General features: G+C 32.5%; 3 protein-coding genes across 5 annotated transcripts; 1 reads left to right on the top strand and 2 right to left on the bottom strand.

The window, feature by feature from the left end:
* Nucleotides 1-568: 568 nt before the first annotated feature.
* LOC8273468 lies at nucleotides 569-3,648 on the top strand. 2 transcript variants are annotated; one of them, XM_048369875.1, is made up of 3 exons: nucleotides 585-905; nucleotides 1,078-1,526; nucleotides 3,054-3,648. In XM_048369875.1, exons 2-3 carry the CDS (start codon nucleotides 1,111-1,113, stop codon nucleotides 3,292-3,294), a joined length of 657 nt encoding a protein of 218 aa, XP_048225832.1. In that variant the 5' UTR covers nucleotides 585-905; nucleotides 1,078-1,110; the 3' UTR covers nucleotides 3,295-3,648. The 2 variants fall into 2 exon arrangements, with proteins under 2 accessions (XP_015580066.1, XP_048225832.1); XM_015724580.3 differs by lacking the exon at nucleotides 3,054-3,648 and adding an exon at nucleotides 2,153-2,589 and having other exon boundaries at nucleotides 569-1,526.
* A 300-nt stretch (nucleotides 3,649-3,948) lies between these two features.
* Nucleotides 3,949-7,948, bottom strand: LOC8273469 (serine/threonine-protein kinase BSK6). 2 transcript variants are annotated; one of them, XM_015724583.3, is made up of 10 exons: nucleotides 7,133-7,948; nucleotides 6,811-7,031; nucleotides 6,569-6,704; nucleotides 6,354-6,487; nucleotides 6,139-6,244; nucleotides 5,807-5,892; nucleotides 5,523-5,711; nucleotides 5,184-5,351; nucleotides 4,895-5,008; nucleotides 3,949-4,430 (listed from the first exon to the last, which is right to left on the bottom strand). In XM_015724583.3, the coding sequence occupies exons 1-10, from the start codon at nucleotides 7,212-7,214 to the stop codon at nucleotides 4,188-4,190; spliced, it is 1,479 nt and encodes a 492-aa protein (XP_015580069.1). In that variant the 5' UTR covers nucleotides 7,215-7,948; the 3' UTR covers nucleotides 3,949-4,187. The 2 variants fall into 2 exon arrangements, with proteins under 2 accessions (XP_015580069.1, XP_002527892.1); XM_002527846.4 differs by having other exon boundaries at nucleotides 5,184-5,348; nucleotides 7,133-7,942.
* A 3,403-nt stretch (nucleotides 7,949-11,351) lies between these two features.
* Nucleotides 11,352-16,018, bottom strand: LOC8273470 (phosphatidylinositol:ceramide inositolphosphotransferase 1). Its single transcript, XM_015724593.3, has 12 exons — nucleotides 15,378-16,018; nucleotides 15,146-15,235; nucleotides 14,228-14,314; nucleotides 14,078-14,146; nucleotides 13,313-13,393; nucleotides 13,064-13,135; nucleotides 12,871-12,931; nucleotides 12,688-12,790; nucleotides 12,224-12,319; nucleotides 12,091-12,137; nucleotides 11,878-12,005; nucleotides 11,352-11,787 (listed from the first exon to the last, which is right to left on the bottom strand). Exons 1-12 carry the CDS (start codon nucleotides 15,492-15,494, stop codon nucleotides 11,704-11,706), a joined length of 1,035 nt encoding a protein of 344 aa, XP_015580079.1. The 5' UTR covers nucleotides 15,495-16,018; the 3' UTR covers nucleotides 11,352-11,703.
* Nucleotides 16,019-17,119: the final 1,101 nt, after the last annotated feature.

Genomic DNA, 17,119 nt, shown 5'->3' with positions numbered 1-17,119 from the left:
TAAACTAAATTATAACAAAATAAGTAAAATTTTTAAATGAATTCTACAATAGTAAATTAATATATTTCATGATATTAAATTTTTTTTTTAAATTTTATTATTTTTATGTTTTTCCTGTTTTGTATTTTTTTTCGAATGAAATAAGTTCTTTAATGGAAATGTTATACAAAATTTATTATGTTATTTGTTGATAAAGTTTGACATATAAAATTACTTTTGACAATAAAATGGCACAGCCCACGATTTTTTAAATTAAAATAGAAAAAAAGAAAAAAATTGTTCAATTTTTAATCAAATATTATAAACAAATTCTCTTTATTTATATGCTATATTCAAATTTTAATTGACACTTCATCATAAGTTTGATATGAAAAGCAAGTTTAGAATATAATTTAAGATTGCCTGACTCAGCTGAAACATTGTCTCAAGAAAAAGATTGAAAACTACAGTAACATATAAATGTTAATCCGACAACTAAATATCAAGTCTTCAAAGTGGACTTTGTTAGTATTTAGTAAAATAGCGTCCATCAAATATTAACCATTGGATCTAAATAAAGATTCGCAGTCAATAAAACCTGATGATGCTACATCTAAAACTTCGAGATTCTTAGCTGCGATACAGATTCCATCACAACCAAATCCTCCAATTTCTTTTTCTTTTTTTTTTTTCTAAAAAAAGTAACACATTTCATCCTGTTCTTTAATTTTACTTTTATAAATAAAATTATACTATATTTTCTACTTTATCAATTCAGTGAAATCTCCTTGAGAAAACACTGCAATTGCACGTCCTTTTTCATAGTCCAAGTCTTTCCAAGTCTGTCTCAAAGACTATAAAGAGACCCTTCTTCTCTCTCTATTTATCCATTGTTAAATAATTAGTATTCAATACAAATCAACCCTGTGAGTCTTTAATTTTCTTTACTATTGTTTATTGGGTTCTTTTGTGTTTTTTGATTTTGGTTAGCTAATGCAAATAAATGTTAATGGAGTTGCAAAGGGCTACCTAATCCAATACCCGTTATCGTTTCTTTACCTTCTTTTCTATAAATAGTAATTTGATTCTATCTCTCAGCTTCAAAACCCAAGTCGCTTTGGAGTGATAAAAATGTCATCTTTAGAGGTATCCCACTTCGATTTGGAGCAGGGGAGTGATAGTACATGCTTCTCTGATGCAGAAGAAGATGGGTCCTGTTACTCTCAGTTCTATTCAACTACAGGTGGCTCTTATGATGAATATAGTTTCGCTTGTGTATCTGATCCTGAGATTATAGACGATGTCGCGTCTGATTCCAGGAGAGTGTCCTCAGTGTCTGATTGCTCTGTGGAGATTGAAAGTGGGTTGCCTGAGATAAAGGTGCATTTGGATAAGGTAGAAAGAATTTGTAGGATATGCCATTTGGATTTGGAAACCAATACCCATGAATCTGGGATTCCTTTTCAATTGGGTTGCTCTTGTAAGGATGACTTGGGTGCTGCTCATAAACAATGTGCTGAGGCTTGGTTCAAGATTAAAGGAAATAAGTAAGTTCAGAATTTTTTGTTCATTAGTATTATTATGATAAAAGTGTTAGTAATTCGTTTTGTTTGATTGTGGAGAACGGTGAATTTCCCATGTGCTAGTTTAATCATAAATATTTTCTAGTGTAATAAATGATGCATCTACAAGCTAGAGAGATTTCATCTAAGAAGTGCATAAACTTACAAGCCACTACAGTAATCGTTCAAGGAATGATAGTGAATAGTAATTACTTTATTAGGAAATAGTTCAATTAGATGTGAAGCAAAATGGAAGAGATTAATTAGGAACTCTTGATCACATAATATTAAGGAAAAAGTGGAGGGAGATTGGCCTATATTAGAACAAGTTGATAAAAAAAGTAAAGCAAAGAGTCCAGCATTAAGATTCTAGTTCTGAAGATATGTCTAACTGCACCGACAATTCCTTGTCTTTCTTTTCTTTTTTTCTTTCTATGGTTAAGAATCTTTGCACTGTTCTTTTATGACTCGTTTCTTTTTGAAAATGGAGATTTGACTCATATTGATGTGGACCTTTGTGTTTAATCATAGAAGCATATTTCCTGTAGGTAGGCCAATTAATATATTCATAAAAATTTGCTAAATGTAGATTTTACATGTTTAATGAGCAGATGACAAATCGACCTTTAATGCTAAGCAGAAGATGACTATGAGCATAATAAGATGCTGAAAATGGGTAGATGTTTCCTGAGGTTGTTATGATTCTTATAAGATCTTGGCAACTGAATGGTAAAATCTTAGATGAGATGTTTCCTTCCACTGAACGTAATTTAAACAACCTGGGCAAAGTGATGTGGTGGGGCAAGGTTTTGTCTCAAAACTGAATAAAGATCTAAACTGTTTATGTCAGGAATCCATTTTAGCTTTGAAGGGAAAGAAAAAAAAATGTATGCTATTAGTAGTAGCGGCAAGGAACTTGCATTTGATCTTACTTCTCCTAACATGGAAATGTACTTTGAAGCTCCATCATGGAATCTATGTTAATTATTCTTAAAGTAGACATTAAAGGCTATTTCAACAGTAAAATATTATGTGGTTATGGTATCAACACAATATTCCAGCTTTTAGCTTTTCTCAATTCTTTGCCTAAGCAGATGTTATGCCTTGAATTATATCATTTCTTTGTAAATGGTGACATGTTTGACACACATAATTTCTCTTTCTCATCTTCTATTACCTGACGACCTTATTCCTGCTTAGCATCTCTAATGGACTGTGCTTCTGTTTTTTAAGCTTTCTGGGAGTTGCTTGCTCTCTGATAATTTTTCTTCACTCTGAAAAGAATGTTTTGTTGTGCTTACTAGATGGATGAATTTTAATATGGACTTTTCTGGTTTTATTTACAACATAAGCTGAGATTATAACACAAAGTGAATTTATATCTGTAAAGCAGTTTAATATGGAATCCTTCTCCATTTTGAACCCCAAAGCATCTTAGACGTATAGCCTCATTCATTTACTTTTTTCCCTTTTGTATATATATATATATATATATATATTGATATTTATCAGGACTTGTGAGGTCTGTCATTCCATTGCTCGCAATGTCGTTGGAGTAAGTGAGATGGAGATAATAGAGCAATCAAATGAGGCGAATAATGCCACAACAGCAGCTGCGGTCTCAGCATCAGTACCCCATTCGGAGACTCGAAGCTTTTGGCACGGCCACCGCTTCCTTAATTTTCTACTTGCTTGCATGGTATTCGCATTTGTCATATCATGGCTCTTTCACTTCAATGTTCCCTCTTCATAAACTGTAAAAATCTTTTGACAGAATATTAGGAACCCACCCCTCCAGAAAAGGAAAAGAATATAAAAAAAAAAGGAAAAAGATAATCAAGAGAAGAATGAATTCTTGTAGAAGAGCTGTGTGCAGAACCTGTTGCAATATTCTCAAGTAACAAGTTTATAGGTAGTCATACATATTTGTTTTCACTTCATACGATGTAGAAAGCTTTTAATATCCATATATATGCACACTCATCAGAGCTTGCCATTTGGCTAGTGGTCCAAAAATCGAGCGGTTCCTTGAAGTGTAGCTCGTTTCCCTTTTAAAGAATTTCTCAAGTTACAAAAAGAAAAAAATAAACAAATAAATTTCTTATCAGAGCTTTGTTTGCCTAAAAATTACTTTTGGGCATTAAATGCTTGGATGTTGGACTAATTCCCTTACTGTGTAGCACTTACAAATTTCTCATTCAATGTTTTATGTTCTTGACAACTTTGTTTTATAATGAATGGTCCATGGCAGTCATCTTCTGATATTGCCAACTTTGTGTTCAAGTACTAAAAAGTAATTTAGATACTGATGAGTAATGAGAAAAGGTGAGTTTCCATCCAATAATTTTAACCTCAGAAGAAAGTAATGGTCAGCCTCTGGCACCAGTATATAATTTTGGAGGGCAGCTGAATCAATAGGATGTATTAACTACTGCATTCAACAGATTAAGATTCAGCATAAACATCATTTATCAATGCAAACAACTATCAAGAAATCTCAACCCTGCATGCAATGTCAATAAAAGCTCAAAAATAATGTGGGAGAAAGCCAAAAAAAAAAAAAAAAGCAAAAGAAAGGCTACATACAACAACCTACACAAAATTATGATAAGAAAAAATGAAAGAAGAAGAAAGCTATATACACTTTCAGCTTTTGTTCCTCTTGGCTTCTAATTTTGTGCCATCTTTGAGTGTTTCTTGCGCATCTGTCTCCATGCCGAGGCTGAAGAGGCAAGCTGCTTGAAGGTATGAGGCAGTTGGCCACTCCGGAGAAACCACTTGGGCTTGCATAGCATCCCCAAGAGCTTCTTGTGGCATGTCATTCATCAAGTAGGACAAGCACCGCCTGGCATACACAGTTGGTGACACCATGGTTCCCCCATCAATGAACTACAGAAACATAAAAGAAAATTTAGTTCTTCACGTGATCCAACATGGTGTTAATACCATGGTTGTTCATCATAAATGAGTATTAGCTACAGTTATATCAGCACCATAACTATATTACAAACTTGATTGAGTGGCACCGAGCAAACTGCACAGGATGGCAAGAATTATGAATGACCCATTCCGTTTTCCCTAGTTATTTTGTCCTGAATGGGTTCAAAGTTTTTTCAGGACACAACATGCAGCCTCTATTTATTCTTAGAATATAATACATCTGCTTGTCAAGGAACCCAATTCTTTTATATCTCCTAAGACAAAATGTATGATCTCTTTACCATTTCACGTTGTAACAGCAATGTGGATTGTCCATTTTCTAGGTCACCAAGTTTGGCTGCTTGTAATCATCAAGAAAAATATATGACAGTGACACAGGCCTAAAAATTTTCAAGTGAAAAGGGAAGTCTCACTTGTGTGTAGCAATCAATGGCAGTTGCAAAATCCTTAGCTCTAAAAGCAGTATCTCCATGCTTCTTAGAATTCAATGTCTCCTGCATTTGGCTTGTCCACATTTGAAAAGAAAGCTGCAAGGCAGGGGGAAAAGGAGGACACATTGAGCAGAGCAACATAATGTGAATCTTGTTTGAAAGCAAGGGACTATGGGAGTTTAAAAAGCTGTAGATAGCTGAACGAATGAGTGAACAACAAACATGCTTCACGCCATGGGAAAAAAAAAAAAAAAAAGGTTTTTAATCAAACCTCATTGGCAATTCCTTCATCATCCTTGTACCCTAGCTTCTCCAGAATTTCATGTATGGCAGTAAGATCGACTCTCAGGCATGCCTCACCGAAAGGAGTTAATGACAATTGCTGAGTCGAGGATCCAGTTTCATGTGGGATATCCATCAAAACATAAGATGGAACCTGCTAAAAAACTTCATCTACTGAGAATTATAACCTTTCTCTACATAAATTTTTCTAATTCAGCAGAAGCAGACCAAGTCCACCATTTATAAAAATATGTAGCCAAAAACATTCAACAAGCACGGCAACAGCTAACTGGGGAAAAATTTAATTATATCAAGCCTTTTTTTCTACCTCTGTTTCTTTCTGAAGTGACAAAAGTGAAGTGACAAGGGACTTTGCATTTGGCCTCTCACGAGCTTCATACTGCAAACAACGAGAAGCTAATCGTACTAGTTCAGTTCCATCATCTTTTGAAAAACGACCCTCCAGAGCAGAATCCATCAACATAGGGAAATTCTTGCCTTTTATCAGGTCAAGTGCCTAAAAGCAAGAAGCACTGTTAAATAAATTCTCAAACTCAAAAGCTTGAATGTTGAATCAAACAAGAAAAGCTTGAATGCAGATATGCAACTTACGTGGCTGGGTGGAATATGCTTTCCACTAAGAAGATCTAACAAGAGTGTCCCAAAGCTGTAAACTACGCTCTCTGGTGTCACTCTACCTGCCAAGTTGCACATATATGCTTCTTTTAGCTTTAGCTTTAGCTTGAATTGAATGTGCATAGCATTGGAGTGATAATTATTCCAACTATAAACTAAAATGGTTCCTACTGATCTAGTCACATTCTTGCTGCAGCACAATAGTTTTTCATCACTCTACTACCCATTGGTATCTGGAACTAACAGTCCAGATCAAGATGTGATTAATTTATATGTTTAGATACTTTCATCTTACAAACAGTTTTTACCAGTTCTCAAGTACTCAGGAGGAGTGAAAGCCAAATTGGTGCTGTAACTTTTGCCATCTCGGCTATTCTTCATCAGTCCAAAGCAAGACAGTCTAGGATCAGCATCCTGTCCATCAACAAACCAAACTTATGATCCAAGAAGTACAATGGATGCATCAAAATCGAATGCTGCCAAGTAAAGGGCATAGAAAGAAATCACATTATTTTTTTTAAACCTTATCAAATAAGACTCTATAGGCATTGAGGTCATGGTACAATGCCCTTCCTTTGCTACTGCAGTATTCAAGAGCTTGCGCCAAATACAAAGCTACCCTCAATCTCATTGCCCATTTCATTGGCTGATTCTCCCCTGCATTCATATCAACAACATCAAGAAGTGTAGCCAAACAATAATTTGAGATGACATGCCTTTGAATTTAAAGAAACTGACAGTGAAAGAGATGCTTTGCAAGTGTTTCATGTGGCATAAACTCAGCAACAAGCAATCTCTCATCGCCTTCACAACAGCATCCAATCAAATTAGCCAATCTCTCACTCCTCAAACTCCCTACCGATCTTGCTTCCTCCTGGATTTCATATTGAAAGAACGTGTAAATATTAACCAAAAAGGCCAAAAAGAAAAGAAAAAAAAAGTGCAAACAAAACAAAGCAACAAGAATTTAGTTAACGAACAAGGAATTGGCGAGAATCAGGCCAAGCCAGTCTATTAAATCGCTTAACAGCAATCCAGTGGTCATTATCAAGCCTCCCTTTATACACAACATTAGGAGCTTTCTCGCCATGCTCCGATACTATATTTTCAGAAGAGAACCCGCTAGTGGCAGCTTTCAATTGGTCTAAGCTAAACTCTGTGAAACTTGGCCATACACTTCTGTCATTCTTGTTACCATTCTCTGCAGAAACAAATAATAAAATTTACAACAATGTCACTGAAGAAGAAAAAACTAAAAGAACAGAAAAACAAAAAAAAGAGGAAGTTAAAAGAATTGCTTACCAGGATCAGAGGATTCAAGAACCGAAGCTTTAAGAGGAGACTGGAACCAGCAGAGAGAGAATTTCGAGCAACGAGCTCCCATTGATAGAGATAAACAAATTGACAGACTGGAAAGAAGATGATGATGATGATGGAGAAATAAACAATGGGGTTATGGTCAAAGAATCGGACAGTATGGCATTGCTGCTCTGTCAATAGGGTTTTTTTTTTCTTTTTAAAGAAATTGATTCCGAGTGTAGAGAAGGTGGATCTAAATCTAAACAAGTAGCTAGCAAATGGGTTACTTTGCTGTTAGATTTGTTGAATGTTACAACTTACAAATTGTCTTCTTTACACTTGAATGCGTGTGGATTGCAAAAGGGTCTTCTTTTTTTTCTTTTTTTCTCGTGCTTTCTGGTTTAAAGATTTCTGCTTTCTTAGCAATCTTTCATCATTCTTTTTATCTTTCTTATCTCTCTCTCTCTCTGTGTCCTTTTTATTTTGTCTTTCTGGTTAAATCTTTTCTTGTAAAGAGTTTTTTTTTTTTTTTCTTAAAGAATTTGTAAAGTATATTTGTTTATATAATGCACAGGCGGCAAAACAGCTGAAATTAACGGTCGTATTCTTCCTGGAAACAGTGACGTACAAATCAAAATTCCGCATCTGCAGTTAACAAAAACTTGGAATTTTGTTTGTATTTTGAGTATTTTACATTTAAGGCAATGATTTACTTATTCAATAACAAGATATAATAAGATGCAATACTTTGAGAATAACTTAAGAAATCAAAAATAAAAAGTAATGTTTTATTTTATCATTTTCTTTTTCTTTACAGTCTTTGTCGAGTGTATTACATCCTTGTTCTTAACTTATTTGACAAGGACTTTTTGCAGATAAAAATGTTATTTTTTTAAATAAATAAATCTTTTTGACTTATTCTTCATCTTGTCTTTTACTTGTCATAAAACCTACTCTTCATTGCTTTAATAATAATATTAATAATAATAAGGAACAAGTATGTCTGAAACAAGATTTGTTTTGTGTTGTAATCCGTAAACCACACACAATTAACATTGTTTGACTATGGGAAAACTTCAACTTATGAGAATGAGATAAGAGTTTGGAATAACAAATTTCTAATCAAAGGATGGGAAAGATCATAGGACGCGTGCATGTGATCACTTTAAAAATAATAAATTAATAATGTTCTCCTCTTATCAAGCTGGCAAGATAATTATGTGTTTACCAATAAAAAATAATTTCATTTTTTTATTTTAAAATGAAATTATTATTTATGTATGAAAGGAAAATTAATGACATTCTATAAAATATAACCCCAATTATCATACGATCTAAATATTTAACTAAAAAATGAGTAGCGATATAGAGAAGAAATTCTATAACCCTCAATTCCCACTAAATTATTTAGTTGAAATTCATAAAATTTATGAAATTTATTTATAAATCTAAAATTTATATTTTTTAAATGCAACAAAAGTTAATTTAATATTTTATATAATTAAATTTGTATGAAATTAGTTATAGTTAAACTAAATTTTAATAAAATAGACAAAATTTCCAAATTGATTCTGCACTAGTAAGTCAATACATTCTACAATATTAAAATATATCTTTCACCTTATTATTTTTATTTTACTTTCTCTTTTATGTTTTTTTCTCAAATAAAATAAATTTTTTAAAAAATTTAATATTCAGGAATTAATAAACTCTTTTTATGAGTTGGAATTTGAGAGATTGCTAAAATGAGATATATGCATTGAACATGTGTTTATCAAGGAAACATTAATCAAAGGGGGAGAAGAAAACATATAAAGAAAAAGGAAGCTGATTTGTTTGATAAAGAGAGAGTTTGCTTTCCCATGAGACTATGATATAGCTTTAGAAAAACAGGAACAACACTTCTAAGAAGAAGACACCTCTTCTTTCAAATTAGCCAACCATTTCAAAGAGAATGTATAATTTCAAGAAACTGAACTTAGGGTAAATTACTGTGAAATCATGAGGTCTAATAGAATATATTAATCGAACCGCATAATTTAGAATATAATTTATGATACCCATGTATTTTTAACTCCATAACTATTCATATTAATGGAGGGGTAAATTGTTAATGGAACTAATATACATAGGGATTATAATGTATTTTCTACACTAAAGAGTTGGTTAATATACATTCAATTAAACTTCAGGGGTGGTGTAGTAATTTATTCATGATCTTATTATAATATTTGACGAGTCATGCATTTATTAAGACATTTTGATTTAATGTCAGTGTCATATATATTTTAAATTATTAGATTTGTTAAATTTAATTATAATTTTTTACATATTTATTAATATAATAATAAATTTTTTTAACAATTACATGGAATATAAGTATAAATTCAACAATATTTATATTTTATTCTACCAATTATATAAATTTTTTTAAAAAAATAATAATTTTACTTTTATTAAAAATAAAAAATTTATGGCACCGGCATAACGTGACACTAAATAAAACCGAGTAGCAAAGTAAGATTAAATCTTTAGCAAACTAATAATGTTGGCTCATTTGAAAATCCACAAAGTTCCAAAAGAACTGGAAAAAATTACTAATCCAATAAGCTTCGAAAATCATGAATCCGCAGATCACATTATCGTAGATAATCATTCAATAAGGATAACATAAAAAAAACAAAAAACAAAAAAAGCACTGGATGAAAGATGTCGTAGCAAAAGTGTGTTGTGCGACAGTTGTTGATGCCATAATTTGTATCGCCGAATTAGGGATCAAAAGGACCCCTTCCCCCACCCTTTTTACAGGGGAAAAAGATAGAAGCATGTAAAAGAGAGAAAGCGGTCTCTTATATATAATAGACATTAAGATATGTTTCAATTATTATCATAGCAGTCAAAAGACATTACAATTGCTTTCTCTTTTTCTTGTTTTTGAGCTTCAATCGCGCCAAACATCACTTCTTGTGTGTTTTTCCCTTTTTTGCTTGGGTCATAGAACGAAGGTTAAATACCTTGTAAGAAAATGAATGGTACAATTGGGTACAAAAACAGAGTCGCAAAGGCCCACATGGCCTGACCCTGGTGTAGCCCATATCCTTGACAACTAAAAACCAGAGATCGGATATTCCGATAATCATTCCTTCAATGGTGCTCTCACCAACTGCTCTTATTCCTTCCTTAAAAAGTTACCCTTTTCGAAAACGGTGGAAATTCTTTTTTTAAAATAAATAAATATACATTGGTACATAGTAATCAATAGCATGTCATTTACAACTCAATTATGAACACAACATTCTTCAACTCAAACAAGGCGGTTTTAATTTTTGCATCCTTTCGGCTCCACTGTCCTTAAGTTTAGCACTATCCCATTATAAATTACTGCTTGGGACCCGTAATGGAGGACTTATTTATTTTTTTTAAAAACATTTATTAGGAATGTGACTCCTAAAAATGGCAGCTTTGAGCTTTCTCTTGTTGCATGATACTTGTTTTAAAAGATTATGTTAGTCTTTATAGAGACGGGCAGAATAGAAACTTGACGCACCAAGCCTTGACAGTAAGGCTTTACAACACAATTGCAGAAGCCTTTTTCCTAATAATAGGCTGGGATTGAAGCAATTGATGATAATTAAAAAATTGTAAAACATATATTTCAAAAAAAATAGTTAAATTTCGCAAAGATCAAAGCTGAATTAGTAAGTTCTTCCAAAGTAGTTCTATTAGGAAAAGAAAAAGAGAAAAAAAACATCTCCTTCAGATTTTGACTTGATAAATAACTTAATCATAATAATACTATTATTATTATTATTATTAATTGGTGGGTCCAATTAATCAATACAAGGTGCATATCCTGGTGTTTTTGTCAAGCACGTTATGCAGCAGCATCGTAATTATAGTTGTCGAAACAATCTGTCTAGTGGAGTGTTAGACAGTTGAGCATGACATGCTGTGAGAGACAGACAAGCATGGAGCATGTGCAGGAAACTGCTGTCTTCGTTTTAAGTGGAAACCTTGCATTTACAGTTTAACTGGCTGTATACTTAAAACGACTTTAAGACAAGAAGGCTACATTGGAAAACCCACTTATTTACCTTTCCCGACATCACTTGCATAATGGAATATATTTGCTTGTCAGTTTTTATCATTCTGCTGCTCTTAAAATCCATGCCTAAATATAATGTTAATACAATGAAGAAAGAATGATTGCTCATTCGCATCATACACAAATTCAGCTGGGTTCTTAATATGGGAACAGCCTTCGGCCTTCACCAGTGTTAAAAACTGTAAGCAATGAGAATGCAAGTTTTCAACAGCATCACATGCTCAGGAGTAAACATGAGAGAAAAATAGCAACTCTAGAGATTCCATGATACATGCTGATGCTGATGAGATATCTGTTTTTATCCATATGACATGATAGAGAAGCGGGACTGCGAAAATATACAAATGTGCTACCCATTTTTCATTTCTCTACAACACAAATCAAATTTACCAGCAGTTTTTGGGAATAGACGCCCACCACACAGGGGTCCTTAAAAGATCTAACAAGCAGTCCTTGCAGCTTCCATCATCTACACACCATTCATTCCATTAGTATCAGCATGGACTCCATTGGCATCTTCCAAAATCTTCCCATTTACTTGGGTTCTCTGTCTCTGAACATGATAATAAATAACAAATCAAAATCACATATATTCCAGAGCTGTTTCTTGGAGAAGTAAAATATATTTAACTGATGACTATACCCAATCTGCAGGGTCAACTGAATTCCCGTTCAATAGCTTGTGATTCTCTTCTTTGTTCTTGATGTCTTTCTCTTTGGTACTCAATGGCAATAATAGAGATGCAGCTCCACTGGTCCGGTCAGGTAGCTCTGCAAATCAACAAGTCAAAATCAGTTTCTAACTTAAATGCAGCATAAAGCAGTAAATAACAGAAAGCATCAAGATGAGTCTGACCTGGTAATTTCTTGTCTATAAAAAATACCACTAAATTCACAGTATACCTGCAGAAGTATAAGAGATTGAACTAAATTGAGAACCTAAATAAGGCCAGATAATAAAACAAATGAGTGGATAAATATCTACATACCATGCAACAACAACATCAACCGTATAATGTTTGCGGGATGCTATGATTAAAAGGCTCTGAATCACGGCAATCGACCAGCCTAACTGCTTTATAAATCTACAAGGAAAACTTGAAATTAATCAATATATTAAAAAGGCATCTCATCAGGCTGTGAAATAACAATTTAAAAAGAAAAGGGTGGTAGATGCAACTTTGAGCCGAACATAGGAAACAACCAAAACAATTGCACTGCTAAAACTTTGACAGGCAACATATTACCACCCAATCTGTTAAATCTTTTTGTAGGACAGAACCCACTTAATGTACTCAAATGTTTCCTTAATAACTTTTCCAACTGTAAAGAAATTACTTGTACATTTCTTATCTTACATAACAGGTTCTGTTTCTTCTCATTCAATGCTTTTTAAAAAAAATTAAAAATTAAGAGTTTGAGAGCAACAGCATAATTACAAGCCATGATTTACCTTTGTGTGCCGTACTTCTGATATGTCAGGACAAACACTAAGGTAAATATCATGTGCGACGAAAATATCAAATCACCGCAACCAAATACTACCCCTCGAGGAACTGCAGGTTCAACAATTAAATTAGTACAGAAATATTGACAGAGCACAAAGAGATGTCAAATGTAAATCGGGGAAAATTACAATTAATTAGGAGAACTTCAAGCACACTCTCAGGATGTGGCAACCTGGCAAGTTTGGAGCCCTGCAAAATGTGAAAGAGGATGTAACATATTATAACTCGTGTTTTAAGTTTACAATGCTTGTTTACAGGATAAGAAATGGCAATGACTCGAAAATCAACAAAAAGACCCACTAAACGGTTACTGCATCATACCTCGCGACAATGATAATTTGGACCTGGAAGCTGAGTAGAATAGAAAGTAATGATACGAAGAAATTGAGAAGCCTGAAGCAGAATCAAGGTAAGAAATAGTCAAATATTTCTCAAGACAGGTAGATTCCAAATAGAAATATGGCATCTCAATCAATAACCGCCCACTGAGCTGATTACAGATGATCTCATTTCCAATTTTATCAAGAGATGGAACAGCACTAATAAATAGCAAAATACACGAATACTTACAACTAAAAATGCTAGCACCCTGCACCAAATTAGAACTGTGTAGATCCTTTTGCTCTTGCAGATGAAAGGATGAAAAGTCCACTGCAATAGAACGTACCCCACATCAGTATAAATAAGATAATGATTTTTCAAAAGCAACTCATTTACACCTGGAATGAAAATGTGAAAAACCTCAGAGAAGCAAGAGTAAAAATCATATTAAACAGAAAAAATCCATAAAATAAAGCATGAGAAAATTTCTTTTTAGTGAAACAGCCATAAGAAAGCAAGATCCAAACAGCAGCAACCATTAGTAAAAAACGGGATAGACAAGAAAATGACATAAAGCACTTGCATTATAATAGCAAGATATAGCTTTACGCAGTTCTTTGATTGAAGTTGCACTTATCATGTGGAAAAACACATGGGAGAAGAACTAGAAATTTACAGAATACATAAAAGATTTGACATCGTTTACAACGCCTGACCAACTGAATGACCTAGCAAATTCCCTGAAGATTTGACATCATTCACACTTGAAGTTTATTTCAAGCTGCAAACTTATGTTGTCCTGGGAACTGTGTAATTTATAGAATAGTACCAAATGAAAATTTCACATGTGTTTGATTTCAAAACAAGAATTCAGAATATGAACAATCCTTATGGAAAAAGCATAACCAATCAGAAGCTACCCTTTCTAAGGAGGAAAGTGAGAGACACAGAAAGAGAAAGAGAGAGTTTAGTAATTTCAAAATAATGAGGACGGTCATATGGGAAGAGCTTTACCAATACAAAGGATAGAAAGACACATGTGAAGACTGACTCGCTGATGTAGCCTTTATCTTGCCCAAGCTCCTAAATATACATCAAGGTTAGAAATAAGAAAATAACTCTTTGAACTGGAAGTAAAACAAAATGCTGTTAATAGACACAAACCGGAAGAAGAAAGAATCCTGCATCCTGCAATGTTGGTCCTGGCCGATGTAGATAATGAACTCCTCTTGCAGCCAAACCATGTATATACTGCAGGCAAGTAACATATGCAATATGAGAACTGGATAAAAGGGAGATATGCAAATGATGATGATGATAATTAATAACAAAAAGAAGAAGGTTGATAATGATGAGGATGAACAATGAGATATAAAACATGCATATACATGTGCATGAATCACTTTCTAAAAGACTGAGCATCTTGCTGGAAAATAAAGATGGCTTGGGGATCTCCGGAAAGCGTATAAGCTGTTGATTATTACAATTTACAAGCAAAGGAAGATAGAGCAAAAAAATTAAAACATATACATACATGAATACGTTTATATGGAAGGTGATCAATTAAATGTATAGGCAAATTATTTAAAAACAACCAAAACAGACAAATGCAAACACCTAAGACATTGCAAGAACTCAACAATAGCATGCAACATAATCAAGTGTACCTACCACAATGTTAAGCCTATTTCACCCTCTCTCCCAGCTCAAAAAGAAAAGTGTATGCATAAAAGAAATTAATGACACCCAGGAAAGAGCAGTTTTTTCGAAGTTAAGTGAACTCTGAATTGATAGGAACTTCTATCTTATGCTAAAAGCATAAGTTTTGTCACAAAATCAGAACATGTAGGGAACAATGACTATAACAATCTACCAGATCACACACTTCGACATTATAAACCTTAAAGCAAGTTCTATCATTCCTAGAAGTTCAAGTCAAGTTAGTATTCACTTGAACAAACAAATCAATCATAAAACACAATCAAATTTTCCTGTTTTCTTTTTTAAAGAAAGAAAACAAATGGAATACAGAAACAAAAATCAATAACTAGAAAGAAATGATGAGAAGTAGTAAAGGGAAACCTGAAAGATTAAACCAGCAAGAATGTATTTCCAATTTTCAGCAAGAAGATTGATCTCTGTAGTTGTCTCTGCGCAAATTCTCTTCCATAGCTTCACATCAGAAAAGAAATACAGTTAGTGCAGAGTCTAAATAATAGAACCTAAAATCACAAAAACGACAGAGCAAAAACCCAATTAGTTTACAACTCTAAAGCAGAAGAACTTAAAACAAAAGTCAGAAAACATAGACAACCTTAGAAGCCTCGCGACCAATGTAAATCGTCATATTATTATCGTTATTATTGTCGTAGTTGTACTTGTAATTGTTGTTGTCGGGTAACCAGAACTTCCATAGTTCTTCAAAACCCATATTTTGTTAAGGTCAACATCATTATTCTTCCTCTCACAAAAACACTCTCATCAAAGAAAATCACTCAAAATTCAGTACTATTTTTATTACAGAATTTAAAACCCGACGAACAAAAAAAAAAAGAAATAAAAACCCACTTCGAATCGGATTCAAGGATCAAAAGGGTAATCAAGAAAAAGGGATCTAGTTATAGAAAAAGCCCGAAGATGAGGATCGAGGAGAAAGGTCTAGAATGAGGAAGAGAACAAGGCGTGATTTGGGATATTATTATATGAATTGCAAAGGAGCAGAAGAGAAAAAGAGGGGTTTGATTGTATGATTGATGATGGCTTTGAGGATGGTGTTTGTATGCTAAATGCTAAGAAACGCGAGGTGTACACGGAGAGACGGTTGAGAGAAAGAGAAGAAAAGAGAGAACAGCCTTTTCTAATTCAATTTTCGAAGGCCTTAACAAAATTATATAAAGAAAGGTCTGCCAGACGGAAGCTGCTGCCTCTCGCTCTCTCGCTGTACATTACTAGGAAAGTGCGAGAGAGAAATACACACCAATATTCATTCAACTCACTCCAAAACGTGGGCTTCTTTTCTTTTCCTTTTTTTTTTTATTCATTTTTCCTTAACAAATTCAAATTAATTACTACGCCATTACAGTAATTATTAATTAACGTTGTGAATATTTATAATATTTATTAAAATAGTTTTTTTTTCGAAAAATACTAAAATATAATAAAATTAGTCAATAATTTTACTCTACAGAAATAACTTTTACACAATAATAAAAATTTCTGATGTCAATTTGGACTAGTTATAACTTTCTATTATAATAAGATGAGTTTTTAAATTTTATTTTAAAAAAATATTTTTCTATAAATTAAAATTTATATATATATTTTTAAAAAATATACGTTATACTATATTGTTATTTTACTATACAATTATTTTATTTTATTTTATTAATTTTATTTACATAATAAAACAATGTATTAATTTATTTTATTTTATTTTATCAATAAAATTAAATATTAAGTCCAAAAAAATTCAAAACTTCTCTTAATTACAATTTCCTTGTAAACATATTTATTTGGTCCCAATTATAAAAAAAATAATATAATAAGATTGAAAATATTTTTATATTCTATTTGATTTAAACTCTTTAAATAGTTTTGTTTTATTTAAATTTATTTTACTGTAATATGTAATAAATGTAAAATTTATTTAAAGTTGGTTTGTAATCCAAAATATAAAAAAGAAAAAACATAAAAATGGAAAAGAAAAATTCTAGTTTGATACTAAATTCATAATAGAAAAATGTTAAACTTTATTTTGAAATTTTATAGAATTTTATTTTACTCTTATTCAATTTTAAATGACATTTAGATAAATTCTGATTCATACATTTATTTGAAACTAATTCTTATTCTTCTTCGTACTAAGGATACAAAAACATGAATTATAAATAAAATGTATAAAATTTCATATCAACACAACGTTACTTTTATTAGATTTTGAGTTGATACTCAATAAAAATCCGATTAATGGAAAAAAAGAAAAAAGAAAAAAAGAAGAAGGAATCTATGAAACTGTTTGTTGTTAAGTGCCGAACAAATGGAAGAATGCCGAATAAA

Source organism: Ricinus communis, chromosome 10, assembly GCF_019578655.1.
Source record: "Ricinus communis isolate WT05 ecotype wild-type chromosome 10, ASM1957865v1, whole genome shotgun sequence".
Classification (NCBI taxonomy): domain Eukaryota; kingdom Viridiplantae; phylum Streptophyta; class Magnoliopsida; order Malpighiales; family Euphorbiaceae; genus Ricinus; species Ricinus communis.
Note: the sequence above shows the minus strand (reverse complement) of the source record. Positions and strands in the feature narration are given on the sequence as shown.